The sequence below is a fragment of the Apiospora marii genome (genome assembly GCF_038362585.1).
Source record: "Apiospora marii strain CBS 49790 chromosome Unknown utg000004l_segment0_segment1, whole genome shotgun sequence".
NCBI classification, from domain to species: domain Eukaryota; kingdom Fungi; phylum Ascomycota; class Sordariomycetes; order Amphisphaeriales; family Apiosporaceae; genus Apiospora; species Apiospora marii.
In genome coordinates this window covers 2,562,989-2,588,340 of record NW_027117376.1, presented here as the reverse complement: position 1 = coordinate 2,588,340, position 25,352 = coordinate 2,562,989, and the positions used below count along the sequence as shown (strand labels likewise).

The 25,352-nt window shown below is 54.7% G+C and overlaps 13 protein-coding genes across 13 annotated transcripts; 4 read left to right on the top strand and 9 right to left on the bottom strand.

Moving 5' to 3' along the window:
- Positions 1–9: 9 nt before the first annotated feature.
- Positions 10–1,698, bottom strand: PG985_007794 (beta-lactamase family protein; the record flags this gene model as incomplete). The annotated part of the gene is made up of 1 exon (XM_066827562.1): positions 10–1,698. The coding sequence occupies one exon, from the start codon at positions 1,696–1,698 to the stop codon at positions 10–12; it is 1,689 nt and encodes a 562-aa protein (XP_066685237.1).
- A 383-nt stretch (positions 1,699–2,081) lies between these two features.
- PG985_007793 (uncharacterized protein) lies at positions 2,082–2,813 on the bottom strand (the record flags this gene model as incomplete). Its single annotated transcript, XM_066827561.1, has 1 exon — positions 2,082–2,813. The coding sequence occupies one exon, from the start codon at positions 2,811–2,813 to the stop codon at positions 2,082–2,084; it is 732 nt and encodes a 243-aa protein (XP_066685236.1).
- Positions 2,814–4,513: 1,700 nt separating this feature from the next.
- On the bottom strand, positions 4,514–5,659 carry PG985_007792 (uncharacterized protein; the record flags this gene model as incomplete). Its single annotated transcript, XM_066827560.1, has 1 exon — positions 4,514–5,659. The coding sequence occupies one exon, from the start codon at positions 5,657–5,659 to the stop codon at positions 4,514–4,516; it is 1,146 nt and encodes a 381-aa protein (XP_066685235.1).
- A 1,781-nt stretch (positions 5,660–7,440) lies between these two features.
- Positions 7,441–9,040, bottom strand: PG985_007791 (kinase-like domain-containing protein; the record flags this gene model as incomplete). Its single annotated transcript, XM_066827559.1, has 4 exons — positions 7,441–8,074; positions 8,173–8,266; positions 8,334–8,673; positions 8,765–9,040. 4 exons carry the CDS (start codon positions 9,038–9,040, stop codon positions 7,441–7,443), a joined length of 1,344 nt encoding a protein of 447 aa, XP_066685234.1.
- A 463-nt stretch (positions 9,041–9,503) lies between these two features.
- On the bottom strand, positions 9,504–10,552 carry PG985_007790 (uncharacterized protein; the record flags this gene model as incomplete). The annotated part of the gene is made up of 3 exons (XM_066827558.1): positions 9,504–9,709; positions 9,805–10,322; positions 10,392–10,552. 3 exons carry the CDS (start codon positions 10,550–10,552, stop codon positions 9,504–9,506), a joined length of 885 nt encoding a protein of 294 aa, XP_066685233.1.
- A 788-nt stretch (positions 10,553–11,340) lies between these two features.
- Positions 11,341–12,377, top strand: PG985_007789 (uncharacterized protein; the record flags this gene model as incomplete). Its single annotated transcript, XM_066827557.1, has 3 exons — positions 11,341–11,762; positions 11,981–12,206; positions 12,267–12,377. The coding sequence occupies 3 exons, from the start codon at positions 11,341–11,343 to the stop codon at positions 12,375–12,377; spliced, it is 759 nt and encodes a 252-aa protein (XP_066685232.1).
- Positions 12,378–13,496: 1,119 nt separating this feature from the next.
- PG985_007788 (uncharacterized protein) lies at positions 13,497–15,112 on the top strand (the record flags this gene model as incomplete). The annotated part of the gene is made up of 4 exons (XM_066827556.1): positions 13,497–13,942; positions 14,013–14,283; positions 14,338–14,976; positions 15,026–15,112. The coding sequence occupies 4 exons, from the start codon at positions 13,497–13,499 to the stop codon at positions 15,110–15,112; spliced, it is 1,443 nt and encodes a 480-aa protein (XP_066685231.1).
- A 1,456-nt stretch (positions 15,113–16,568) lies between these two features.
- Positions 16,569–16,895, top strand: PG985_007787 (uncharacterized protein; the record flags this gene model as incomplete). The annotated part of the gene is made up of 1 exon (XM_066827555.1): positions 16,569–16,895. The coding sequence occupies one exon, from the start codon at positions 16,569–16,571 to the stop codon at positions 16,893–16,895; it is 327 nt and encodes a 108-aa protein (XP_066685230.1).
- Positions 16,896–17,115: 220 nt separating this feature from the next.
- Positions 17,116–18,402, bottom strand: PG985_007786 (uncharacterized protein; the record flags this gene model as incomplete). Its single annotated transcript, XM_066827554.1, has 1 exon — positions 17,116–18,402. The coding sequence occupies one exon, from the start codon at positions 18,400–18,402 to the stop codon at positions 17,116–17,118; it is 1,287 nt and encodes a 428-aa protein (XP_066685229.1).
- Positions 18,403–18,822: 420 nt separating this feature from the next.
- On the bottom strand, positions 18,823–20,004 carry PG985_007785 (uncharacterized protein; the record flags this gene model as incomplete). Its single annotated transcript, XM_066827553.1, has 2 exons — positions 18,823–18,979; positions 19,052–20,004. 2 exons carry the CDS (start codon positions 20,002–20,004, stop codon positions 18,823–18,825), a joined length of 1,110 nt encoding a protein of 369 aa, XP_066685228.1.
- Positions 20,005–20,999: 995 nt separating this feature from the next.
- On the bottom strand, positions 21,000–22,091 carry PG985_007784 (uncharacterized protein; the record flags this gene model as incomplete). The annotated part of the gene is made up of 2 exons (XM_066827552.1): positions 21,000–21,260; positions 21,753–22,091. 2 exons carry the CDS (start codon positions 22,089–22,091, stop codon positions 21,000–21,002), a joined length of 600 nt encoding a protein of 199 aa, XP_066685227.1.
- Positions 22,092–22,296: 205 nt separating this feature from the next.
- On the top strand, positions 22,297–23,471 carry PG985_007783 (uncharacterized protein; the record flags this gene model as incomplete). Its single annotated transcript, XM_066827551.1, has 4 exons — positions 22,297–22,509; positions 22,623–22,968; positions 23,043–23,109; positions 23,177–23,471. 4 exons carry the CDS (start codon positions 22,297–22,299, stop codon positions 23,469–23,471), a joined length of 921 nt encoding a protein of 306 aa, XP_066685226.1.
- Positions 23,472–23,739: 268 nt separating this feature from the next.
- On the bottom strand, positions 23,740–24,417 carry PG985_007782 (uncharacterized protein; the record flags this gene model as incomplete). The annotated part of the gene is made up of 1 exon (XM_066827550.1): positions 23,740–24,417. The coding sequence occupies one exon, from the start codon at positions 24,415–24,417 to the stop codon at positions 23,740–23,742; it is 678 nt and encodes a 225-aa protein (XP_066685225.1).
- Positions 24,418–25,352: the final 935 nt, after the last annotated feature.

Sequence of the window (25,352 nt, the reverse complement as noted above, 5' to 3'; positions counted from 1 at the left end):
TAATTGAAACTATGCATTGACGTTTGAAATGACAATTGGAAGGACTATGGCTCTGTCACCTTCGCTGCTACCTGAACTGACGAACGTGAACTCGGTCGCTGTTCCGTCGTCGACCAGCTCGAAGGCGAAATGATACGCCACGCCCGGCATCGAACCAACCTCCTGCCATGTGATGCAAGTAGGTGTGCCCATATCGACAGGCGCGCTCCTGTCCTGAAACACGGCAAGAAACTTGTGGCGCAAAGAGCCTTTTTCGTGTGCGTTGGTTGGGTACAACCGGAAGTCCAAATCGGCGACACTCTTGAGTCCTAATCGCTGTGCCACCTCGGCCCGTAGATCCACGCCGCCTACGCGGAGTACTTGCACTGCCAACCCAGGTCCATCTTTCGTGACATTCAGCACCGCCATACTGTCGTTGCTGCTCCGGTAGGTACCGGCGTAGCGCTCCGCCATCTCCGCCGCCGCCATGGACTGCAAGTGCCCCAGGGCCTCGCTGACCACGTCCGCGTAGACATTGAGATCGAGCGGGCTATTGCCGTCACGAGCCCCGCCATCGTGCGCGAGGATGGCGAAACCGACGTCGAAGTCGGGCACGAGCCCGAAGTAACTGGCGTAGTGTGAGCCCAGACTGCCGCTCTTCGTCCAGACGTCGACGACGGGCGAGATGGCGGAGCTGCCGGCGCGGTAGATCTCCCAGGGCCGGCCCGCGCCGTTCCGCAGGTTCGACGTGTCGACGCTGTGGTGGAGCCAGCGGCGGGTCACGGCGGGCGGGAGGAGGCGGGAGCTCAGCATGGCGTTGCCGGCTCGGGCTAGGTCGGCGACGGTGCTGATGAGGGACGCTGCGCCTGGTTCGGCCGGTTGGGACATGTTGAGGTGCTTGTAGGCAAAGAGATCCTTAGTGTCTGGACTCAGGAGACCGCTCGATGCCATGCCCAGATGATCCAAGATCGCGTCTTTGAGGACCGTAGGATACCCTTCCCCATCAACCCCGGAGCGCCGTGGCATTGCGAACGCTAAAAGCTGGAACGCAGTATAGGAGATCATTGGCGTGGTGTCGGGGTGGAACACGAACGGGTCAACTGCTAGTTGCTCGACGAAGGGTTCCCATTCGCATGTTCCGCCAATGGTGCACGCCTCCGTCTGTCGGATGAGTCCCGACATGTGCCCCGCCAAGGAGCCAATGGTGACTTCCTGCCATGCTACTCCACCCGGCGGCGAAGCCTTGTTCAGCTCAGGGAGATATTGCGTGATAGGGGTATCCCACGTCTCTCCCATCTCGACGAGCCAAGCATAGACCGTGAAGACCATGGTTAAGTCGCCGACGGGAAACTTGGTGTCCGAGGTGAGGTTCGTTCCCGTGTCGAGTTGGTCCTGTGGTGACGTGTAGTGATACTCGAAGAAAGCCGGGTCTTCCTTTTCCGATGCAGCTCCGGTAAACAGGACCACGGAAAAGGAGGTCGTGTTTGGACTGATTGGCCCATAGTCGTCGCTGCCACCCTTCTCGATCAGCTGGTCAAAGGACTTGGCGAAGTCCGCGCTCAGCTTCTTAAACGGCTCTGATGACCGAGAGAAGGTTGGGGGAGGGTAGTAGGACCCGATAAGCGGGCATGCCGAGAACGGTATATCGTTTCCTTGGGCGCCAGCTAACGAGCATAGAGAAAGCCCGGCTATGGCCGCTGCAGCTAAGAGGAGAGGCATCGTGATTGGGACGAAGAATGAAATAGTAACAAGGTCCGACTCCACGGAATATCTCTATGGAAAGAAGAGATATCGAGGAGACAGATACGTAGAGACCAAGCTCTTATAAGCCACGCCCCATAGCTGTTGACGTCCTTGTCCGTACGTCGCCAAGCCGCGAGGCACCGCAGCGTCCTCGTCATCACCCATCCCTCTAAAAGAAAACCCATATAAGATTCCCCGTACTTGAATGGCTGCTCCGACGGCTTCGTTGGCGTGGTGCTTGAGTACTTGCTTGTCAGTGGTTGCCAAGGAAGACAGGGACCCACACCTTTTCCGTGTCCGTGTCCGTGTCCGTGTCCGTACCCCTGATTCCCATCGCCCCCACTGCCAAAGACCAATCATCATTCGAACGTGGTCCATCTCTCAAAATCCACCGCATAACCCCGCGGATCACCAAATAGCACGTTGCCAAAGGCCATATCCGCGTCGTAAAACAGGCCGTTGCCTAACGGATCTTCAGCAGGGGGTTCGTGTGCGCCAAGGGTTTGGATGCCGGCAAATACCGAAACCGGGTGCGGGTCTGAGTCGCTAGCGGCTGGTGTCGCGTCGCTTTCCCCGTGTCCTCGTGTCTCTGTACGGCTCGTCGGGCTGGATGGCTGGCCTTGGCCTCGATGGATGCGCTCTCGGTACCAACCCTCCAGGCGCCGCGATCGGTTCGCCATGTAGTAAAACACGTCTTGGTCGCCCGTCCCGTCCACCTCGGCGCCGGCCGCGGACTCGGTGCGCTTGACGATCTGGCGCAGGGTGTTGGGCATGTCCAAGAAGCGCCTGAGGTGGTACGCCCTGCCCGCGGGGCCCTTATGGGCCGCTAGCAGATCCAGCCGGACTCCGAGGGCCATGCCACAGTAGAGAGCGAGCCAGATGGTGTTCGATACCGGCCTCTCCTCGCCTGCAGGCAAGGCCAGAACCATGTTGATCAAGGACCGGACCGCGGAGATGCTGGTGGAGAGCCACTCGAGAAGATGAGAGTCGCTGTCGCTCATGTTCTGGAGATCGTGAAACTTGTCGATGCCGAAGGTGCTGCCACCCAAGGAAGACTGGCTCAGGAGAAGCTCGAGAAGGCTGAGCTGCATGTTGATGGGGGCTGTCAGATATTTCGTCAGTTCCATTTACCGCCGCTATCATGAATACCCATAAACAGAAAGTGGAGGCTTACGACTTTCGTGGAGTGGAAATGGCAATGACACCCTGATGTCGGTGCATTCTTCCTTGATCCGTTCCACCTCCAACGAACCATTAGAACAACCCTTACTCGTCATCATGGAGTCTATGCCCTCTATGAGCTGCTGTAGACGAATGATATAAGGCAAGTGTGGGTCGGTCGAGTACTCGGCTTGTCGTCCCAGGTGCTCACAGTACTCACGCATGTACGAGGGGTATTGCATATTTTTGGACTTCTGCATAAGCACGGATGAGCTAGAATCATCTGTCAGTGTTGTTTTTACAAGTAGAGAAAACGTTCAGTGCGTGCAGGTATAAGTACCTTGAAGATAGATAGTACGCGCCGGGCAATGCTCTCATCTCATCCGAGTCCCAGTCCGGGCCATTCTGGTATTTCCCCTTGTCAACGGCCCAGAAGTCGGGCTTGTGCCTCGGCCGGTCGAGCCTCATGTCGCAGATGATGCTGGTGGCAAGGTGAAGGTGTTGAGTGTGCTTTCGTGGTCTCGGTTGGTAATGTGCCCTGAAAAGCGTTGTGAGTAAGGTGCTGTTCCCCAGGGCTAGAAAGCATACTTACCAAGCTACGCTGATGAGGAGACCCTGCAGCACATCGAGGCAGTGCATAGGCCCAGTGGCTACCCTTGAGGCGATGAGCTCATTGAATAGCACACCCAACGACCTCTGCAGCTTGAGTTGTCCATGGGATGCAGCAGCTAGCACCGCAAGACTTGTGCACGGTCGGTCTCTGACGAGGTCGCCGACAGAAACCTGTCCCGAAAGCACCACGAAAGGGAAGTAAGGCGTCATCTTGGTTCTGAAATAGCTCAAAAGCTCCTGTCCAGTTTCGATCGATAGGAACCCTCGAAAGAAAGGGTCAAATGAGTCGGCAGTCTGCGACACGCCGACGTTGCTTGGCGCCTTGCCCTGTCGTCCCGCTGTCTGATCCACCACTTCGGTGGCCGAAGGCGCTGGAACCGGCGATCTGGAATCGCTGATGGATCCGTCCCCCGATCTGTTTCTAGGTATCTCGTATTAGCTACCATGCTCGATCACACTGTTGAACCGGGTGGATGACATACTCTCGTCGCCCGTAAATGCGACGAGCGGGGCGGAAAATGCACGTCTTGTTCAGGCGCTGGCAACGGTCGCATGCGCCGGTTGCGCCGGCCCTCCTGCATCGGATCTTGGCGCGAAAACATGTCTGACACGTTTTCAGCAAAGGCGCGCCGGGACTCCGGACTTCAATTGACTCGGTTGGCTCCATTTGGCGTTTTGTCGAAATGGTAGTGATGATGCTGTGGGATTTCTGGGATGGCGTATTACTAGTGGTGAGAGGTTGCACCGCCACACTGACGACGCCAACTGAATCGTCCTTCCTTCCCTACAGGTACGTGAACATCGAAATGACTGAGTCACTGTCTCTCTTCACTCCCATCCTTCGTTCTCATACTCTCTCTCACTGTCTCTCCTTTTTTTCTCTTTTCTTTCTAGTTATCCTTCTTTTCTTCTTTTTCAATTTTTTTCTCCCTGTTTAATGGTTCATTTTCCACCTTGCCCTTGTTCTGTCTCCGTCCCCCCCCCCAGCAGAACCCAAATATCCCCAGTGGGGCGCCCCTCAATCCTTAACCAACCCCAACATCATCGCCACTCCAACGACGATATCCTTCACGAATCCCGCCCATCCCTTGATCGCCTCGATCTGGTTCAGCATCATGAGGATCCTCCGATTCGACATCTCCACCAGCTCGTAGTCATAAGCGCAAACTTCCCACGAAGAAGCCACGCGCCCACCCTCCCCACCGCTGCTGCTTCCCGTGGCGACATCCGTCCCCTGAAGCAGCTCCGTGACCTCGATCACGCTGTTGTCCTCCCGGACCCGCACCTTGGGCCCGACCACGAGCGCGCGCCCCACGATGGTGGTGTCGGCCATGAAGCGCGTCCCCGCCTCGACGACGGCGTCGACGGTGCCGCCTGCGGCGCCCGCGAGCGCGACGCGGGCGATGGGCGGGAAGATGGGCGTCGCGATGATGTAGGGGCACAGCAGGTTGACGCGCAACCCGGACTGCCACCCCGCCACGCCGCGCAGGGACCGGAACAAGCCCAGCACCGCGTGCTTGCTCATGGTGTACTGCGTCGACTGCGCGACCGGCCAGAGCGAGGCCACGGAGCCCAGCAGCAGCAGGTGCCGGTCCCGCAGATGGTTAGGGGTGCGGGACTTCCCCAAGTCGCTGGGCGAGCTGCCTGGATTGCGCGACAGCCAGTACATAGCCAGATGCGCCGTATAAGCGGCCCCGACGAGGTTGACGTCGAGACACTTGAGGCTGGGCTTGGCCGGCCCGGGGCCAGCGTCGCCGTTCTTCCTGTCCTCGCCTCGACAGAACGCGAAGTCGGTATCCGAGATCCCGGCGTTGACAACGACGGCATCGATACCGCCGTGGGGACTCAGCGCTACCGCGTCGCGGAAGAAAGCGGCCTGCGACTCCCAGGACGTCGCGTCGCAGTGGCGGTAGTACTGGTGTGGGGAGCCGCCGGGGGTGGTGCGCAGCGCAGCGACTAGGGCCTCGCCGGCGGCGTCTTGTACGTCGCCTACGATGACGTGGGCGCCGCAGGAGGCCCAGTGGCGGGCAAAGGCTGCGCCGAAGCCCGAGGCGCCGCCGGTGATGAGGATGGTGCGGCCGCGGACATCGTCGGATTGGACGGGTTGGGTGATGTCAATGGGCATGGATTGGCGAATGAGAGGGACGACGTTTTCCTTCCCCATCGTGCTTGGTGATGAACTAACTGATTATCAAGGGCCAATCATAAGAATGAGTATGGAGGTGTGATGTAAACGGCGTCTAGGGATGGTGGCAAAGATGGTGCGGATCTTTAGGGTAGGTAGGTCTATTTAGGGTTGTTCATCATGGAGCTGGATATGAAATTCGTCTGTTCATTAGATCGATGATCCCTGCCGGATGGTCTGGCACCATGTTTCCCCTGAATCTTAAAGTTCGGTTTCGGTTTCGTGATGCAGGTCTAGCCTCTTCGTGTTCACAAGGTTTCCGTCTAATAGTTGCATTGCTATCTGTGCTGTGCAGATACGGGACCTAGTTAGTTGTAAGCTACTTCTCACGTAAAACCAGCCATCACACACGAGCCGATGTTCTTACTTGATGATACGCCAAATCACAAAGTTCTGGCAAGCTATCCTTCTGATTTGCAGTTGAGAGTTCAACCCATAACCGCATAAGGGGCTGGTTGGTGACTCCTACCAGCAGTTGTAACAATCCGTACGCCAAACTTGGGTCGCAGAAGTCAGTCTAATGTCCAGACAGATTGGCCGCATCAACGAACGTGAAATTGTTGCATGACAGTGAAAAAGGGACCAGCTGCACAGGTATAGATTACTCGTTCATATGTAGCGGGAGACGCGTCAAACGTCTTCAATAATACGAACATTAGATCAATGCGAGACGCCTGGAGACAAGAATTTATTTTGTTGCCCCTGCGTCTCTGTCCCGATTCAGGAAGGAGGGAAAGGAGACAAGCGCCCTGATGCGATCCATTCATCACGTCAGGCTGTCGGTGGCGTAGAATAAAGTGGCATAAGAATTGGTTCAAGACGGCTCCGACACTGCCAGAGGATAGCAATGATTCCGCCTCAGGGGTGATCAAGTGACCCAACTGCGTCAGCAAGCAACCTGTGAGCCATTACTACCTAATTGCCAGCTACGTGCCCCGCTGACCTAGTTCACAGTCAGTATGTTCTTATACTCACGAACCGAGTCGCCCCCTTTTACCTGCCCGGTGCCGATGTCACGAAGGAGTTTGTGCAGCCTACTTCCAGGCTGACGCCGAGGACTGGCAGCGCAACGTCGACCTTAGGGCCGCATCTAGGACACCGCGCACGCGGGTCTGGCCGTCGGGACTAGCCCACAGTGCCACATATGAACGCACGCATTACCGCCACCCTTCCTCACGTGCCAATGCCTTGTCCGGTATGTCTTCATTAACTGACGCTGTATACAGCTAGACTCTGCCTGGGTAGCCTAGTAGTCTGGTATGGCACAAGACACACATACGTTAGGACCACCATATCCCGTAACCTTGGGTTGCTTCTCGTGTTACAAGCTGCCTCACGGAAGTGACGCCTCGTATCCTGGCAGTAAGGCTTAGGTTCGCCATAAAGACGTCGGACCACCACTTGGAATGCCATCTTCGGGACACCTTAGCCACTTTGTGTGATGTTGATCCCTCCAAGTTAGATCTCTCGGAATCAAGTCGTGTCTGTCGGTAGGTAGCGTTTGATAGGTCGTAGAGCATACATATCTAAGTATTCTTTCAAGTATCATGGTCCTTCACTATCCTATCCAAATCATCACCATATCTGATTGAGTGACACATACAATCATACACTAACGCGACCGCAGTATTTACAGATCAAAATACACATTGGTGATATACAATATTCAACGTTCCTCGCACGCCCATGCCCACGCTCAGAGCCTCCCGAACGGTGCGCCCTGCTTTCTAGCGGCTGTTGATATCCAAAGCACCAGTCCATCATCTAGGGCGAAAATTGTATCGCCGGAACCTTTGCCCTGAGCTCTCCGGACTCGCCGACCGCCCATCGCTGTCTCTACGCCGTCGACTCGGCCCTGCCGCCGGTGCATCGACGTCCATGGACTCGGGTCCCTCTCCGGCCTCGTCCTCATCGGGTCTGGGCCCTGGCCTGGGCGAGGCCGGGCGCGCCGCCCCCAGAACGCGCTGCAAAAGGTTGAGGATGGCATCGTCCTCCTCGGCATCCGCGTCGTCGCAGTAGTCCTTATCGCGGTAGTAGTCCGCGTCGCGCGTCTCGATGGCCTCGAGGACCTCGGGCAGCAGGTCGCCGCGCAGGCTGGGCCGCTGCGTCTCCTTGACGGCCGCGCACTCGCAGAGGAGCCGGCGCAGGTCCGGGTCCAGCCAGGGGGCCGGCATCTGCGTGAACATGTCGTCTGGGTCCGGGAGCAGCGGCTGGGCGGTCGTGGCGAAGCCGTCGCGGTGCCCGCCCGGCTCGAACCAGACCGCGTTGCTGTCTGTCCCCGTAGGAGCTTCGCCGTAGCCGATGTTGAAAAAGGACTTGAAGAGGATCAGCTCGGCCATGTTGCTGGAGACGAGCTCCAGGTTGCGCTGGACGCCTTTGCCTTCTCCTCCGGCGCTGTGAGTTTGGGGTGGGTGGGTCGTTAGTGTTTGAACTGGAAGGACAGATGCGGACGGGTAGCTTTTGTGTGCCAGGGCGGTTAAGGGTGTACTTACTATTGCGAACAAACCTCTAGATCGATAAACTTGACAACTGGGCTTATTGAATGTTCGATGTCATCCGGGCCATTTAGCATGTCGCCGATCATGACTAAAAAGGGGGTTGTCAGTGGTCCTTCGTCAGGAAGAAGCAGAGCAAAGGGTAAGAAAAGACTCACTGTTGTCGCTATGCATATCGTTGTGCGTATAGCCTATGCTTCTATCATCTACGGGGCAGGGCTCCTCGTTCTCGTCATAGCGGTCGACCGGGACGTCGGGCACGTAAGCCATGGCGACGCACGCTCGAATCAGACACATGAACACCCGCCACAGCAGCCTGTTGGGAAGGTGGGCAACCTCGTGGGCTTCGCACTTGCGCGCAAGCTCTGTCAGGGTCCCGTGTGGGAGGTATTCGAGATAGATCCATCTCTTGAAAAAGTCGTCGGCCCCGTTTTGTCTCAGAGGGTCGTCTCTGCTGCTGAACTTGATGAGTCTGACCAGGTGCCTGGTACGTATGGTCTGCGAAACAAATAAAAGAAAACAAGTCAGTAACGGCAGCTGAGGGACGGCCAAAAAGCAAAGAGAACAGGAGGGGGGGACAGGAGCTTACGTCTAACAGTTTTCTTTCTTCCTTGAATTCTTCGACACCAAATCCTACACCGAACGGGTCCTCATCATAGCCTGTTTCTGCAATGCCAAGCGGCGTTTTAACCACGATTCTGTCCCACCGATCGCCGGCTTGCTTTCGATATCGCACGAGATAGGCATTTGCGCCTGCGCCGCTGCCCAGCCACCGCTCAAATTGGAAATTGTTCGGGCGTGCAGAAAAATAGGTAGTTAGCTTGGATTCAGTAATTGATGATCTGAACTGGTCATCACTGGCCATGGCTATTGTCAAAGAGCCTGTCTTCTCCGTATCCCGGTGGGCAAAAGTGAAATTTTGGCAATGGGGAAGACATGGACAGTACTCGATGCCGAGCTTATTATTTGGGATTGTCCATCCTTTGTCCCTCGACGAGGTCCTGCGGGTGGGATGACCAGACAAAGACGGATGCCAACATAATAAAGCAACTCTGCCAGAACCGGATACAGAAAGGGGCATCAACAATGGACAATGCTCAATGAAGTTTGATATGGTACTTGTGATCTATTTGGTACCTCTAAGTGCACGCAGAACACTAGTACAGACCCCACTCAACGTCTTGACCGTTAACCCTACCCCTACAGCTCATTCGGCCCTTGGTCCCGACCTAGCCACCGGCGTCGTACTGCTTGATGGCGCCCTCAATAATGTCGACAATATCCTGTGCGCCAACATGGAAATCAATGTTGCCGTTTTTGCCCTTACCCTACACACCGAACTTGCACTCGAAGTTGGGTGAGTGCGCAATCTCGTGCTGCGTTCCGATGGCGTTCTCAACCTCCCACTTCCCCTGCGTGCCGCGGATGTTGTTCACCATAGCCATGCAGTCGACGATAGACGGCGGCGCGTCCGAGGTCTGGTCCTCGAACGTCGACATAAGACCAGATTGATGAGAACATACACGCCAAGAGACTACTAGAGACTCCATATGGCCATCAATCCTGCCAGGAGACCGCCAGACACCGAATACCCCGTGACCCGTGGCTTCTATCCTGCTGCCGCATTACTTGAGTTGCAGCCGCCGATAACGGGGCGGGGGACAGCACACTCGCTGCTTCTAATTGCAGCCACAATGCTACTTGCGGCCGAGGGGCTGACTTGGACTTTACAAGGATCGCCCTCCGGTCGGGGCTGCACGTCTGAGAAGACGGCACAACTGTCGTGGGGCCGGGTCGGTTGGGGTCGGCGAAACTGCGTGCCTGTGATATTGAAGCCGGCATGCGGTATGTTCTTGCAGCTCTCCTTATCCGAGGTGGCGGCCACGAGGTCGGGCTGTCGGCCGCCCTTCTGTATGGTGAACTCGACGCCGCCAGGTTGGACGTAGCCACCGCCAAAGGCTAGCCCGTGGTCGGAGCAGTTTCCGGCCATCGTTTCCCAAGTCATACGCACGTGCCATGGGCCAACCCCGAGGCCGCTGGTGAAGTTGAGCTTGTACCCGTAGACGAAGGTGATATCGCTGGCGTTGAAGATGGTGTCGCTTAGGTCGAGCGTCGACAAGACGATCTCGGGGTTTGCTTTCGATTTGCTATCGTTCCATAGGTTGAAGACCATGTTGATGCCCGGGTTGAGCGACGGCGCCAGGGCGGCATTCTACCAGGCGAACACGAAGGGGAAGACTTCCGTGGGCGCGTAGGTCTCGTTCTGGGGGAAGATCAGGTCGACTTCCACCGTCGCCGGGAAGGTCGTGGCTCCAACCTGCGCCGCCCAGCACATGAGTGCGAGGGGCAGCATGACCAAATGCGCAAGCCCAGCCATGGTAAAAGACTGGAGGATAGGCGTGGAAAGGAACGAGGAGCAAGGAGAGACTGATCCAATGCGGCACAGTCAAGAAGAGTATGGAAAGATCTTCCTTGAAGGACGGAAGTGGCGTACCACGTCCCTTTGATGCAGCCCTGCCCAGGCCGGGGGTTCAGGGGTAAGAGCTTTAGGCGGACGGCCCGAAAGGCTTATTTCCGGAATTGTTGTTCCAGGCCCTTCGCATTGACTGTGCCGCAGTCATTGCACCGGAAGAGGTCACCGAGGCATGGTGTTAAGCGCTTAGGTAGGTTTGCAACGAGCCACGAAGGGACGAGGGTTGGAACGCGCCCCGAGTGGAAGTTGTTCCGGACCAATCACGATGCAGCATATCAAAACGTGGGTGGTCTCGATACAACCTCACTCTGGATGGACATCAGACAACCATTTTAACATACCACCGACAACATGAATTGCCCAAACAGGACAACGTTCGATTGCACAACGTGAGAGTCTCGTCATCGCTGTTGGTTGGATTCAATATTCTCGCCCTGTTAGATCGAGCCGACCTGGGAAGAAGTGAGTCGAAAAGGTAAGGTGATTAGGCGTAGAGTATTCATGGGAAAGAATGGCAGATGATATTTGGTAAGAAGTGTTGAAGATGGTCTGCAACCGCGGATTCAATGTGTATATAATACCGGTGCTGCAACGCCATATCTGTTGAGAAGTTCTGCCTAGACCAGCAGCCAGCCTTGACACTGGTCCCCGTCTTCTCGCAATAGTCTTTGCCCCTGAATACCATCGCTACGATGAACCGTGCCACTGCCTTCTTCTTCCTGGCCAATACCCCGCAGTTGATCGCATCGCGTGTGATCCGGGTCCGCCAGACCGTCGTCGTCCAGTGCGACTTCGAGACGAATGTAACCAATGGCGACTCCTGCTCTTCGTTCGCGGCTGTCTGGGGCCTCACGCCGAATGCCTTTGCCTCCATCAACCCTGGCGTCTCGTGCCCAGGTGACTTGGTCGCTGGTCAGAACTACTGTGTGGTCGGTACGGCCACTTCGGGGCCCGCTGGGACAACGACGACGACAGCCAGGGCGCCAATAAACACGACCGCCAAGCCTATTATCAGGACAACCTCGGACTTAAGCACCACCACGGCGCCGTCATCCCCTCACGAGCCGACCCAGTCGGGTCTGGCCGCCAACTGCAACAACCTCCACCTGGTAACGTCGGGCGACTCTTGATCTGTCATAGGGACTCACTACGGCATTATTGCTGCCGGCTTTGTTTCGTGGAACCCTTTTATTAACTTAAGTAAGCAAGCCCCAGCAACTATCGCAACGAGACGCCATGATATGATGTCTTATAATACTGATTACTATCTTCACCTGGTAACCTGTTCTAACCTCTGGCTCGGCTACTGGGTCGGTGTGGGCGTACCCGGAGGGTCGCCAGCCCTACCATCACGCCCACGGCGCCCACGGCCCCCGCAGCCAGCAGCCACTCGCCCCAGATGCCCGATATCATGGGCAGGTGCGACAAGTTCTACCAGGTCCAGTTCGGCGACAGCGGCTGGTCCATCGAGCAAGACGCGGGCATCTCGTCCGCGCAGTTCCTGGCCTGGAACCCCGCTGTGGATGCGGCGTGCGACAACATGTGGCTCGGCTACTATGTCTGTGTGGGCGTCTCGGGCTTACTAGTACATAGTAACTTGATTAACTCTCGAGTTCAGAGACTTAATATGTGGTGCGTCTTTATAGATGATAATGTGACAGCGACCGGACATTCTTCCTATACGCCATCCCGCTTTGGAACACCTGGCCAGATCGTCCAGAACCCGTAACACATATTATACCCCCTAAAGGCCTCCGAACAATACTTGGAAATGTTTTCGGTTTGTTTGGTGTTTTATATGGGGCACCCATGTTATTCATAGACCAAAATAGCCTATCGATACGTCATATGAAGTGAAGCATGGTGTGCATTCGTTCGCAGTATCCCATGTATCAGTGCATATCTGATGTATATTACCTGCAGACTCCATAAAGAGATACCATTGGTAGACATAATATTCGTCGGGCGATATGAAATAAGGCTGGGAACCAGGGTAATATGGTAGAACGCGTTACGGTTCGTATCCACATGCTGATCGTGGCTTGAGTCACCGAAAATTTGACACAAATCAAGAAAGTAGGTTGAGTCAGCGGGGACCATTGATTATTGTTACTTAATACGTACCCCTTATATAGCTTTGATAGTGTCTAAACAGGCATTGTTTCTATGGGGTATGTATTGGTGACGCCCGAAACGCCATTTGACAACCATAAAATGTCCTACCACACCTAATACCTAAAATAGTGCAATAAATTTGGGAAATGCACTGATACTGTTACTCCCTTGGAGGTCCCTTTCACAAAAAGGAGATCTTCAGTACAGACCAGTGACTATCTAGAACGGTCGGGGTGACTTTTTTCATATCTAATTTAGTCAACATCGCTGCGGTACGCACGGCCTTGTCCGTCATTCAACGACAGTACCCCACGGGCAACAGGACCTCATTATCCAAGGGTCAAGGCGACTAAAATTCGGTGTGCTGAGTGCTGTTTCTGACCGGTCATATATCCCCTGCTCCATGTCGCCCGACGTCGCCGACCATTAGTAGATAGAACTGTTTGGAACACAGCGCTGTAGCATTCATGGAGGAATACTAGCGACTCAAAAGCAGTGTTATGAGATCATTATGCATAAGATCCGTGCATTTGTGTGACCTTCCTAGGCAACAGCACACCTCCCTTTCAAGTGTTTTCTTATTATACTAGGCATGCCCAACGGGGACAAGTGGCACCCTGTGTAATAAGAACCTCAAAGCATTCGCAAGTGACAGTAGACAAACCAATTTGTTTCGAATTGTGATAATACTGAATCAATTGAGTCATTGTCGAGCTTACAAATGTTTTGCACGATGATGGATCCCCTTTCTGGGCTTGGATCCGTTGCCGGCCTCGTCTCGCTTGGCTTTACAGTGGTCGACGGGATCGCAAAATACGTCAATGCCATAGCGGCCAGGTCCGAGGAGCTGGAATCGACCAGGCGACGGAACGAAGTTCTGAGGCGAACGATCGCGTTTGTGGATGGCGTCCTGTCGCAGCAGGGCCTATCACACCAGCAAAAGTTTGATCCGGCCTCAGTGGACGAAACAGTCGAATCCTGCAAGAAAGAACTAGTCAATCTTGAGAACTTTGTCGTTGAGCTGTCCGGGTGCGATTCTACGTTCTCCTGGAGATCAAAACTGCGGGACACGAGGAAGAAGCTTACCTATGCATTCGAGCGGCCCAGGGTCGAGCAGCTGGCCACCAAATTGGACCGGACCGTGCAAGTCATACAATTAGCTTTGCATGGGCTTGAACTGTGGGTTCAGTCGTGTTTCTTACCCCTTTCCTATTCTTATGTAAGATTGCGCCCCTGAACAAATGTGGAGTCTGATTGGCCTTTGGTATACCAACAGTGATTTGTCGCGACTTCAATTATCGAAACTGGATGCTATCGATAATTTAAGTCGCAAAACTGCCTCCGAAGTGAAGGGGATACTTCCCAGTGTGCAGGAAGGGCTCGGGCAAATGGAACAGCGTTTAGCGGCATCTGTGGAGTCTGTCAAGTCCACAGGGCTCAAAGAAAACCAGGAAACCAGGAAGGCTCTTGTCGAGCTCGAGTCCAGCGTGGTCAGCCAGTTGGCGAAGCGTTTGATGGCTGTCAGTAGGCTATAGCCCCCAACCAGCTGCGGAAACCTAACAAAGCTTTACTAGACAGACTCGTCACAGGCGTTCAGTTGGCTAGCCTCGAAGCCAGCAGCCTTGAAAGAACTCTTTGAGGAGACATCGAAGTTGCAAATCCTCGACCGAATAATCAGGAATGCCAATACCGAAGCCAAGAGCCCAGCTTCGTCAAGGGGCAGCGGTATTTGTGTGTGCGGCTATCGACAGAGTTTTCAGAAGAGAAATACTCTATTTGGCCCATTCCGCATATATAGAGAGACCTGTGTGCGAGTTCACGAGCCATATTGTGTTCTATCGCAAGTCCGCCTCACTCAGCAACGAATTGTCAAATTCGAGATACAAATCTATGCGCTTGTGTGTCTGATGCACATCGTTCTGACCATATCTTTCCATGTCTCCTCTGGTGCCGGAGGGCACAGTATGAGCCCAACATTCGCGTATCATCCGACCGTGGATAGGAAGAGCGACCGAGCCTTTCAAATCATCGATGACATACCATCAGCTTATATGAAGCACAGGATACATTGTCGCAGCCGTTGTTCCTCGTGTATGATCTCTATCTACAAGATGGCCCTCAAGGGGCTTGAAGGTCTAGTTCTCGCAGGGAAAGCATCTCCGAAGGCGGTTGATGCGCAAAACCAGTCGTGGTTGCATGCCACATTGAACTTGGTAAGGGCCTATCAAAAGCTCATAAACGCAACCAGCTGACAATTCAAAGTTCAAAGGTTTCGTGGTGGAAGATGACCATGGAGAGAATGTCTACTTGCCTGGAATCCTTGAATTGGGTGTCCCACCAAGTTCTTAAGACATCCGTGGGAGGTAAGCTAGAAAGCCCAACCGGTCCTAATTTTTGTTTAAAGAACTCCTATATCAATAAGAGCTGATAAAACTCAGCACACCACTGGGACTCATTTCTGCTCAGCTGGATGAGAGAAGCCTTTATGCAGCGCAGGCACTTTTAGAAGTGCAGCCTGATATCTCCCCGGTATCACTGGGAGACAACTTGTCAACAACCGATCATTACATGTTCGTCATATTACTGGAAAAGTCTTCCAGACTAGCCGAAGGTGATAGGAAAATTCTCTCGTCTTAACACCCCTGAATCCCTAGACTTACTAACATTTATCTGAGAAGCGTATGAATGCGGTCCCCTTACCACAGCAATCCTGGGAGATGAGGTTTTACAGGTGGCCGATCGGATCTCTAGATACCCTTATTCGATGCAGGAAGAAACCCTTCTCAAGCAGACCCCGTTACATGTCGCAGTACGCAAGCCGCACATGCTCTTCCTCCTACTCCCCGCGGCCAAATTTTCTATCTTGGGCAAACAGGATTCTAGTGGTCTTTCAGTGTTAGACTACGCCTTGCGGGTTAGCTGCAGGACTGAACGCCACAGCCCCTCTAGCAGTGTTAGCGGTACTTGCCATTCAGATTGCAATTGTACCCGAAGCTTGGAAATGATACTCGAGGCAGCCCTCGTGTTTCCTCAAATCTTGAAGCCGCGGCACGAGTGGGGAGAGGAAAATGGATCAGAAAAAGCATATAACACATACAGGAGATATATGAGGAAGTGTTACGATCGGCTTCGGTTGGAAACACAAGAGGCTATCATGGGGATGGGAATGGAGCCTTCGACGATGAATCTGACACCTTTTCCTGGGGCTTATGAGTCAGAGGTGATCGAGACGATCCAAACGCTCGCGACTGACGGCTCCTCCCTCACTGACAGATGGCGGGTCTGCCAACTATTCTATTCACAGAATGAGCAGCCCAACCCAACGGAGTCTTTCTTCCCTCTAGGGGTCACTGACAATTTCCTTACTGGCGACGCCGAGCTGCCTCACCTGCCTTGCAAGAGAAGCCGCCAGCACGTAAAATGGCTCAAAGACCATGGAGAAGGCATACACCGTGGCCTACTCAAAGCTTCGGGACCAGCTAGTACTAGCGCGCGCGTAGAGATCGTGGGGTCCCACTACGCCTCATTCAATCTAGGCGTCAAATTAGGCCTAGATGCGGTCTATGTATCTGTGCCTAACGACACCTTCTTTGACCGACACCTATACACTCTCCCGAAAGGCAACGATGGCGATTCCTGCTCCTGTGCGTGCTCGAACTACGGCTGTACCCAGTTTATCTATTTTCTGAAAGGGCTGCTTACCTTTCTTAAATCTCCGAGGGGTGATGAATATGTGTCGTTCCGGCTGCTTGCGTGGTGTGAAACCATGGCACGGGTCGGCTCGCTAATTCCGCATCAACACCATATGGCCACCATTCGGTTCTTCACTTTTGAAATCATGGGCCTAAGGCACACTTGCTGCGACGCATCTCGAATCTGCGGATCGAAGGACCCATGGGAACCGTTCCGTGGAGATGTCGGCGGCATACACAAGGACGAGGAATCAAAGCTGTGCGAACTCAACCTTCACGTAAAAGAGTACGAGAACGAGTTCCGCAGGATACTTATGGATGCTGGATCTAGATCGGCTCCGTTCCATCAGTTCTGGGTGGAATACTGGCAATTGCGGATGATGAAGATCCTAAAGTGCCAAGACGGAGAGGAATTGTCCGAGGGTGAAGGGGGCGCCTAAGAGACGGCCGACGTGGTCTTATTACAGTAATCAGGCGGTATCGCTAGCGGGGATTCAGGATTGGTATCTTCACAGATTGTTGGGTGGCATTTGGAGGAAACACGACCGAATATTACGGGAGAGTCAAGCAAGTCTCATAATTTGTTATCACGGAAAACTACACCCGAGTATAGCCCCACCAGAGAAATCGGATCTATCTTTCGCGAGGCTACCTCAGCCATCAGGTCGAGTCTTCAACTCTATCTGAGGCTTCATCGTGGCCTTTCGTGGTAACCTCGAGCGGCGCCAAAGTCCGCGCCTCCCAGGACGTGTTATTTAGAGTAGCCCAAGCCCAGTAGTCCTGCAGAATGTAGATGTAGTCCGCCGCCACGGCAGCGTACCAGTACTTCAGCATGTAGGGGTACTTGCGAAAGAACCCCTCGAAGCTCGAGAGGGACTCGAGCACGTAGTAGCCCCCCAAAGCCAGCGCGAACAGGGGCCAGAATAGCGCCGTGACGACCCATGCGATAATCTGCACGGTCGATATGACGGGGCGGAATACGCGCTCCAGCGTCTTGCGGGCCACGTAGCCGTCCTGCCAGATCTGCGGCACCTCCATCAGCGTCCGCAGGAAGTGCTGCACCGAACTGCGCTCCCAGCGCATGATCTGCCGGAAGTAGGCTCGCGTCTCGACCCGCGAGGTCCGCAGCACCGTCGTGTGGGGCGTGTCCTGGATCGCGATGGTCCAGCCGTGGCGCTGCAGCCAGCGCGAAGTGAAGGTATCGTCGCCGACATCGAGCCGGTGCGTGCCCCGCCAAAAGTCGTTGAGGAAGGCTTCGATGTAGTCCGGGTCCTGGACGATCTCGGGGCGGATCAGGCACGTCGTGCCGGCGAGGATGAAGCACCAGCGCGACGTGGCGTAGGGGGTCTTTTGCGTGGGGTTGCGGTTGTATGCCATGCGCATTGCCAGGACGTCCCAGGGAGACAGGCTCTCCGCGTTGCGCCGGTCTTCGGGGACGTAGATGTCGATCATGGGGCCCGCGGCGCCGACGGTGGGGTCTTCGAAGCAGGCGGCCATGTCCCGCAGGTAATTGGCCGGCCACTGGATGCTGTCGTCGACGGTGGCGATGAGGCGACCGGTGGCGTGCTGGATGCCCTTGACCTGCTGAATCCTCCGACCACCCTCGGGGACATAAACGACTTTGATGACTATGCCGTATTTCTCCTTGATCTGGGCGAGGGTCTCGTCTTCGGCTAGGAGTTGGCGGATGGCTTCGGCTTGGTCGTAGATGGTGCTGATGATGATTTCCTTCGGCTTATTCAAGGCCCAGAGGCGGAGACAGTCTTTGAACATGGCGGGCGTGGCCTTCGTCGGGACCACGACGCTGATGTCAGTAGTCTTGTACGTGGGGTTCTCGAAGATCTGGGCAGATCTGTAACACTCCAGAGCGTCGAGGGAGATCAGGTTATCGATGCGGCCCCATGCCCAAAAGGCGGCCAGGACGGCTGGCGCTATGACGGAAGCCATGGTAAAGGTGGGCTGTAGAGATGGTGTTTCTAAGTAGAAATGCTTCTCGTGGAAGTGGTTCTGGGTGGAAAAAGTGCATTGCAATATAAAAGGGTTGTCTGTGATGGGCTTGCAACTAAATACGCCGAACAGCCCCCTGTTGATTCAGTGAATGCAGTCCTCTTCCAGTGCATTGGTTACAATGGCTATCATCAGAATAGGTATTGAAGTAAGTTGAACCATGTAGAGTCATAAAAGGCCTTTGACATCGGAACAAAGCCGTCATAGTGACCACCAGTATATTCACACCCCTGACCTCCCCATGTTCAAAATCGCTCACTGTGATGGGTACAGAAATCGACCCCCTTCAAAATCAGTCCTCCGCCTCGATCGGCTTATCAGCCTCTACTGGACAATGATGTATGGTCCATACCTAGATATTTAATATATGTTATTAGGTAAGGTCCCTAGGCTGGTCACATTGGCCACCTCCATCAGTATTTCCGTCACCCTGGCAAAGGCCAATTCGTCCAAGGTTTCCTTCCAGAGGTGTTCTGAGAGCATATCCCCGTCTTTCGTGTAAATCATGGGCGCCATGCTGCAGGATGATATTGTCAGTAGAAGGAAGGGGTAACGACTCAAGAGAAGGAAAGGACCAATCACAACTCACCTCACGACCTTCTGAAACGACAAAAACTGCCCATGCGTCTCCGCCCCGTGCCTTACCGCCGCATCCGTCACCATCCGCGCCCCCACCGCGGCCGTGTGCCCGAACCCGCAACGCAGCACCGCCTTCGCCACGGCCCCCGCCGCGGTCCCCTCCCGATCGCGCCCGAAGCGCGAGTCCCAGACGGAGCCGGGCGAGGCCGCGTTCAGCACGGCGACGGCGGGCGGCACCACGCGCGCCAGCCGCCGCAGGAAGAACTGCCCCAGCAGCTTCGAGACGAACTGGCGGTCCCCCGTGTTCCGGGCCGCGCTGCCGGGGGCGTCGAGCGCGGGCAGGATCGGCGCCTGCACGTTGCCGACGGGGAAGCGGCGCGTGAAGGCGGCGCCCTCGGACGAGGTGAGGGTGATGCGCGTCGGGCGCGGCTGGTGGGGGCGGGCGGCCTGGGCGACGGGCAATAACAAGATGGCGAGGAGCGCGGTGGAGAGGTAGTTGACCTGGATTATCTCGTCGTGGCCCGTCGAGGGGTTGAGGGCGCGCTGGGCGGGGGCGATGCCGATGTTGAGGATGGCGATGTCGAGGCGCGTCAGCGTCCGCTTGACGCGGTTGGCGAAGGCCATGACGGAGCCGTACTCTGATTGGTCCAGCTTCCAGACCTCGATCGTGATGCTCTGGTCGAAACCCGCGGCCCGTCCCTTGGCCAGGTCGGCGGCGGCCTGCCGGCCCTTCTCCTCGTCCCGCACGGCTAGGATCAGCTTGCTGAGGCCCAGGTCCAGCAATTGGCGGCTTGTCTCGAGGCCGACTCCCGAGTTGGAACCGGTTACGATGGCAGTCTGGCCGCGGAGATCGACGCCCGTTACCACATGCGGTTTGCCGCAGATCTGGCTGCAGAAGTAGCGCGGAAAGGTGAGGGGCTTGGCTGAGCTAATGTCAGAAGTGGCTGTAGTGGACAACGCCATGGCTTGGAAGGGAAAGAAAAAGCTATTTGAGTACGGAAAAGCAGGATATGATTTGGTTAATGCCTTTGTTTGAAAAGGCAGAACCCAGAGGACCGGGCAAAAGCCGGGATGTGCTGAGTGTGGGAGTTCCCAGAAAGGCCAGTCGCATTACTCGTCGCATGCCTTGCAACACGGGTTGTCAGATCAATAACAGCCGGCCCCACCCCTAATGCTGTTGGTTGTGTCCAATGCATGACATTTAGCAAACAAATGCAGGAAACCCGGCGAAATGGGAGGCAGTCGGAGTTCGGTTGACCGCCCTATTGGTACGGGGGGTCAGGGGTGGTGAGGCACAGCGTCTCTTGTTTGGATGCAACCCAAGCAAACCGGCCCTGGCTCTTGGCCATCTCGTTGGACGGGATCTCGCTGACAGTTACCCCAAGAACACCATCCATCGTACATTCTAGACCTCTCCTCCAACGTTGCAGCAAGTCATGTGAGCATCCGTGCAGATAACCATTGCCCAGAAACAGCAGGCCACCACTAAGGAGTTTTCTCGCTCGACGTCGCCGGCTCTCGCTGCGGTTCTTTCCGTCCTGCCGTCTAATTAGAGATAGCGTTCATCTGGGGTGTCGCGAACCGAGCGCCGGCCAAGACTGCACCCCCCAATCCTGACGCGCGCCGATGCGGGCCCATCGCAGATCAGGCGAGACCGAGCGCGAGTGAGTTTACACTTCCTTCGTATGCGACTAATTACACCACGACGTTTCGACAATACCAACTGCCTCCTTTTTTTTTTCTTTCTAGAAGCCTCTAAGTATTAGCATGCCTCAATCGTAGATACGATATCCATACTGATATATCCGCAATCAACAGTCAATCTACTCCTCGATGCAACTGATGTGCCCCTGATGCGCGATGACCCCTGTTCCCCTGTCGACTCATCGATTTCCTTGCTGATATTCACAATGCCATACCCAGAGCTTTTTCGCCGACAAAAAGAAGATGTGCTGCCATTATCTATGCTCTGCAATCCGCTCAAGACCTCCGTGCAACGTCCCATATCGTTGTCGGGCATCTGAGTATTCTTGAATATTGATTAGGCCGCCGAGATGATCACGTTGTTGTCCTCTTCGGTGTTGGACCAGGCCACGCTTAAGGACCACCACACCTAGTTGGCTTCGCGCAGGCCTTAGTGCGGTCCCCACGCTCAGCATCAAGGTGAGGTTGGTGGGCATGAGGTTAATGAGCACGTTAGCGTACGGGTCCTTGTCCGGCTGCGTCTGGTGTTCGCAGAGAGCTTGCAGCAAAGGGTGCGTTCGTTCTGGACGAAAGACTGTACACCGCCCCAGACCTGGTATGTCGGATACGTCAAGGCCTTGAGGTTGGTGACAATAACGTAACACTGTTGGAACTAGGACAAAGCTGTTTTTATCGGGCCTCAGATCGAAGGGTAACAGGCAGGTCTCGAGGTTTTGGCAAGGTTACAGGAGGCTTTGATTGTTTGAGTTTTCCCCGCCCCTTTCTGGCCTGTGAACAAGTTCCCAACTAAGTGTATACCCAAACGCCTCAGATCATTCTCGTGACGTACGACGCCGTCTGGGTATCGAGAAAGCTCCAGACGTCCTTGCGGCATAGCAGTGGTTTGATGGGCGACAAGATAGACTGGTTGATGATGATATGTATACTTTACTCTTGAGATGGAACCTCCCAATGTTATATATACACATTAGAAAATGCGCAGACTGCGGGTCATGTATGCTGCGTACTTTTGCTGAGATGAGGCGACAAGCGCACTCCACGATAGACTCCTCCATGGCATTGTTGGGCCTCGAACTCGGCCGGATGAAGGCGGTTCCATTGCGATCGTCCTCTGCAGTCCGAGAAGTCCGAGCTGGCGCCCAGGCGGTATAGACGGCAAGGCGGCAGAAGAGCGATAATTGTGGTGCTGCTGTGCCGCAATAACGTATTAGAAGATTGGCTGAGGGCGGCGTTCGTCCCCGTAGCCTGGTTTGATGCCCCTTTCCATCGCCGACTACTCCGTAGTGGTTTGAAAGTTCAGTGAAGATGGCGACGATTTCTTGGTTCGGGATTCCACTTCCCCACATTGTTAGTGCGAGGTAAAGTGCGAGCTGAGTGCGAGCTGAATGATCGCCAACATGTAGCAATCCGGCCATGTGTAGAGGTTCTCTGATATCTGTATAAGAAAGTCGCATTTGGACTCATAGTTTGTTATATTCCATCATCACCATCATCACCATCATTATCTTTCCTCATCTCATCTATACTACTACCTGAACTTTCACCACCACCATGTCTATCAAGACCATCATCCGTGTCGCCGCCATCGGCGCCCTCGCCGCCATGCCCGCCGCCGCCCCCGCCGGCAGGGACGAAGAAGTCAACTTCACCGCCTGGAGCAGCGGGGACTGCGGCACCGACAAGTCCAAGGCCTTCGACGAGATGTCGACGGAGATCACGGCCTGGAAGACGACGGCCCACCCCATCAAGTGCACCAAGAACTCGGTCGGCTTGCCCGCTTGGCCCCAGAAGAACGGCTAGTACGACTTGTTCGTCGACACGACGTCGATCCACGGCGACTGCCAGCTCATCTTCTACCAGAGCCTCGGCCCCGACAGGGAGAGCAGCTGCCTGCTGCCCTACCGCTCCATGAAGGCCAGCTCGGCTGCGCCGCCGTCTCGCTCCCCCACAAGTACGACCTGGCCTACTGCTGCGGCCCCGATTGCGTCGGGCCTCTGCCCTCCGAGAAGAAGAGGGAGGCGGCGACTGATGAACTGAGCGCCGTTCTTTTCAACGCCACCGGTACCTCGCTTCCGCTGCCTGTGGACCACCTCCGAGAGAAGAAGGAGAAGAGGGAGGCTTGTAGCTTCAACCGAACCCCCAAGGGGCTCCGGAAGATCTTCCGCAAGCCTAGGAAGACGAGTCCCACCGTGGACTGCCAGTCGGATGCGTCGACCGATTGCAGTGAGTGCGCCCTGTTCCAACACCATTCTCGGTTGAAGTGGTATCCATCCCGACTAACCACTGTCTCTCAATAGGCATCAGCGGTGTATACACCACTGGCAATACCATCGGTGATTCCCGATCCGACAGCGACGAATTCTCGTAAGTTGATATCTCTACCGTGCCGTGTACTTCGCCCGGAACATAAACTAACACATTGATACTACAGTGCCGGTGCCGCCTGGTTCGTCGAGGCTTCCATCTCCCACTCGGAGGGCACATCGCACGAGATCTCGAGAGAGGAGTCTTACAGCCGCCAATACACCCTGTCCGTCGCCCCCGGATCGTCCGGATACCTCATCTTCACGCCTCAGTATACTTGTGGCGAGGGCAAGTTCGAGGGCAGCGACTGCGACCAGGCCGCGGTGAAGGCGGGCAACCGTGAGTGGTGCGTCCCGTCTCTGATCAAGGGCGAGAACGGTACTATGCCTGACGGCAAGTGGAGTGTTCTCAAGACAAACTAAGCATATGTCTGTGCTGTCATCTTACATATATACCTTGGACGACGATAGGGGTGTTAACAGTGATAGGAGTCGTACGGGTTGGGAACAGTTTTGTGCATACACTGCTAAGCTCTACTTCCACGTTCAACTACAGTTGACAGATGGGTTGATTTTAAAGAACTCGGTTCTTATTAGAAAAATACCTAACTCATTGTCTTCTTGAAAGTTTCATGAGATTCCTATAATACTAGAACCTTATTTTCAAATTCAACTAGACCTTCGATCCGAATTACGAAGACCAGTCTGAATCGAAGTCATCACCATAGTCTTCAACCTCCGTAGTAGCGTCGTCTTCCTGCGACTCATCGATCGATCCACGGCTCAACGGCCACTTGTCTAGCCCCGCCTGCTGCTTCTCGGAAGCCCGGAACCGCTCCTCGAAGGCCTCGCGCACCATCTTTCTGGTCTTGTACTTGAAAACGGCCCGATGCGAGACGACGAACAGGGTGGCGTTGTACGCCATGTTGCTGTCAAGCGCATCCGACGCAAACTCGCCCAGGAGAAAGATGTACAGCAGCCTGAACGCCGAGTCGCGAGCCAGGCTCTTATTGCCGGGAATTGTGTGACGCTCTTGCGGGTCGTAGTCCTCTTTGCCTTCCCGCAAGTCTTTCAGAATCTTCTTCATGTCGCGGCCGCCGAGCGTGTCGATGGCGAGGAACTCGAGGGTTTCGCATAGGGTATGGTACTCGGACAGCTGCGTAGGCATGCGTCGGAAGAACTGCCGGAAGCCATCCTCCACTCCGGTGTTGATAATGCCGAAATGTGGGATCCCCCCGTGTTCCGGGACGGCCGCGTCGGCCTGTCCGGAGTGCTTCTGAAACTTCAAGAATGATGCCAGGTAGGGTATCTTCTGAGTGTCGACTTCGTACTCGGCCCCTCCAATGCATATTTTAGCAGTAGGTGCCATATCGGTGTCGGTAGTTGCATTGGTGGACGTGAGCTCTGATGATGCCTGAAGGACTGTTAACGGCAATCTACCTTGGAATCTCTTGGATGACCAACCTCTGCCATCATAGCAAGTTTCCCGTCGCCGGGGTGTAGACAAAAGAATTCGTGAATAAGCGATTTAACTTCAGAATACGTTTCCCATCAGGGTGATAGCATGACAATGGGAAATTGAAAGAGGGTTGACTAGAAAAAGGCAATTTAAGCCAACTTCGATGGGGGAGAGGGGAGAGGATAGAGATAATGAGGTGCGGGGAAGTCAACCATTCCATAAGTAGATATTGGTAGGCCTCTTGCAGAATGATGCAGCAATCAAGATATTTTACATCTGGTGCTGTGTAACGTATCAATTGAAGTCTGTGGCCCGTCTATCTACACATTGATCTCTGTACGTGTAGTAGTCTCAAATGCAAGGTATGTGAAGATAAGTATTTCAGACGAACCTCAAGCACCTAGGAGATAGATATGTGCACATGAATATGATTTTATCACGTACACACATTCTTTTATTTGATACAGGTGCATGTTAACGTTTAACCCAAGTCGTCGCTGGCGGAATTGCAAACATGCGTTGCATCTAGTGACCCACGTTGCATGACGCTACATTGTGTTGGGGGTCTATTATTGAAAGACGTCAGTTCCCCCTATTGGTGCTGCACCGCCTCAGTCCAGACTCCAATGCATAGAAGGCGTAAATGCAACGCCTTGCATTTGCATATTTATGGCACGCTTTCCTCTGTCAGGCGCATTACGCATGTCAGCGTACTGGATTAAACCAATCATCAACGAGTTCAACAGCCATCCTGTTCTTACCGCACTATCTTCCAGCCTTAGGCGGTCTGTGTCGAGTTTAGCTCTTTTTGTCTTTTCTCTCCTTTCTTTCTATCTTTGGGGTTG